The following is a 2,326-nucleotide window of genomic DNA, read 5'->3' as shown; positions in this document are numbered from 1 at the left end:
CTCGGCACCTGGCTGTCCCCGGGAGGCCAGGGCTCCGTTCCCATCGCGTCCTCCGGGGCCGAAGGGCATGTCGCCCTCTCTCTCATGGCAGGGCGCCTCCCTGACATCTGGGCGGGCCGCTCCTCCCCGTGCTGCCCTGCCCCTTAAGCAGCAGGCGTTTGGCTTCACGCAGATTCACAAGGTCCCTGTGCCCCAACCCGCGCTGAGGGGCGTCCCCACACCCATACCGGCCCCTGCTCCCTGCTTGTCCCCAAGCAGAAGGCCCGGACTCAGGGTTCCCAGGGCGGCCCCTGCTCCCTGCAGCCTGAGTCACCGTGTCTCACACTTGAACACACGGGCACACTCCCCCTTTACCCTCAGCAGGACCCTCCCGTCCACCTCTGAGCTCACAACCCCTCCTCAGTCCTCCTTCACCTGGGATTGGGAAGCCCAGCACACGGCCCACCTCGCCCTGAGCCCCGCCCACCTTGCTCCGAGCCCCGCCCACCTGGCCCTTAGTCCCGCCCCTACCTTTGGTGCCATAGAGATTATTGAAGTTCTTCTGGTTGATGTCCTTGGGGAGGCGGCTGGGGGACACGGGCTGGTACGACGTCCTGGCCCCCCCTGGGAAGCAAAGGGGAAGAGCTGTCATCGCAGAAGGTGGGGCTGCTTACTCAGGGCGGTACCTCTGACCTGAAGGGCCCCCAGCGCCTGTCCCAGGGCCCAGATGCCACTACGACAGCTCACTGGGGGCTGGAATAAGGTGATACGTCATTTACCCCCCAGCCCCAAGTCGGGACACTTTCCTAACCATGCCAAGAGCACCAGGTGTGGCCTGGCCAGCCCTGGACACAGGGATGCATCTGGTCACCTGCTCGAGACTGAGGGTCACCAGGGGCTGGAGAGGCCAACACGCCACCCTGGGCCAGTCCCCTGTGGCTGCAACCCCCGAGGCTGGGACACCGGGCTCCTGTGAGGACGGGTGGCCACGGGGACTGTGAGGTGCTGGACGGTGGCCCCGGGCCAGCAGAGGCTGAGGAGCGGGTGCCCATGGACATGGCCAGGTGCTTCTCTGGGAGAGGGTCCTCTGCCCCCCACCCCGATGTGGCCTCTGACATCAGTCTTGAGAGGGTGGCGGGCTGGGATACACACACCCCTTTACAGACGAAAAAACACACTCCTGCCCTGGCCGGCGGGGCTCGGTGCTGAGTCGGCCTAGGAACCAGGTCAGGGTTCAATTCCCAGTCAGGGCACAGGCCCGGGTTGTGGGCTCGATCCCCAGGGTGGGGCGTGCAGGAGGCAGCCGATCATGATTCTCTCTCATCATTGATGTTTCTCTCTCTCTCTCTCCCTTCCTCTCTGAAATCAATAAAATATATTTTTTTAAAAAAGAAAGCATACTCAGGTCCTTCTGTGGGCCCTCCCTCTGCAGAGCCAACCCTGTCCGGTTCCAGCCCCTGCCCAGCCCCTGCCGGTCCTCCCTCCGACCCTCCCCCTGCAGTGCTCGCACCTCTCTCCAGCCAGGCCCTCACGCCAGGCCCTCTGCACTGAGCCCACTGCCTCTTGCCGGGCCCTGGAGACCACCCCTCCTGGGAGCCCGACTGACCAGCCCCACTGCCCGGAGCCCCCAGACTCCAGCGGGCAGCCCTCCGGGGGCCACGCTTCCTGAGTCTCTGACCCTCTTTGGCCCCAGAGGACACATCTCCTCCTGTTCCAGGGCAGGCGGGGCTGGGGCACGGGGTCGGGGGTTGGGGGGCACCTGCTTCTCCCCTGCAGATGCCCAGCCCCACGCACAGGGCCAAGAGGATCCTTCCTGGCATCCTCTCTTCTCAGACAGGGACAGAGGGTGGTGACAGTCAGGCTGTCAGGGGACACGGTGGGGTGCTCTGACCTCCCTCCCCATCACTGCCCTCCTCCTCGCAGCCTGCGGGGGAGCTGCCCTCCACACCGTTGTCCACAGAATGGGGGGGGGGCAGAGCAGGGGCAACTCGGGGCTCAATGCCCAGAGGCCTGGGGAGCGCGGAGAGAGGCCAGGTGGGGAGCTGGGATCTCACAGAATGTGTCCAAAGGGCAGCACCAGGGGTCAGGGGTCGGGGGGCAGGACTCGCTGTCCACACCAGGACTGTGGGGGTGGGGTCAGGTGCGGCTGCCTCTCCAGGCCTCCACCTGAAGTCCAGGTGCTGTTTTCTCATTGGGTGGGGTGGCTACTCTGAACTGAGCTCATCCCTCCCACCCCTGCACCCCACCCAGTGTGTGTCCCAGGGGGTGAGTCAGTGCGGGTTAAGGCCTCCTCCGCGCATCCTTTCTGCCTCTCCCCACATGTCTTCTCCCCCAGTATGTGCCTGCA

General features: G+C 65.2%; 1 protein-coding gene across 8 annotated transcripts in view; it reads right to left on the bottom strand.

Annotated features, from left to right (window-relative positions):
- Positions 1 to 2,326, bottom strand: part of TRIM29 (tripartite motif containing 29) — a 45,114-nt gene that overhangs the window by 26,836 nt on the left and 15,952 nt on the right. For 7 of the 8 annotated variants that reach the window (XR_001361941.1, XM_014538849.1, XM_014538853.1 and 4 more), the window contains exon 6: positions 511 to 603. Coding sequence is in view for 7 of the 8 variants with exons in the window: in XM_014538849.1 (XP_014394335.1) it covers positions 511 to 603 (93 nt within the window). In the remaining variant the exon portion in view is untranslated. Of the gene's footprint in view, positions 1 to 510; positions 604 to 630; positions 733 to 2,326 lie in introns of those variants that run through there. The other variant, XM_014538878.1, reaches the window with a different exon arrangement.

This window comes from Myotis brandtii, unplaced genomic scaffold (assembly GCF_000412655.1).
Source record: "Myotis brandtii unplaced genomic scaffold, ASM41265v1 scaffold105, whole genome shotgun sequence".
NCBI classification, from domain to species: Eukaryota; Metazoa; Chordata; class Mammalia; order Chiroptera; family Vespertilionidae; genus Myotis; species Myotis brandtii.
This window is presented reverse-complemented; position numbering and strand designations above follow the sequence as displayed.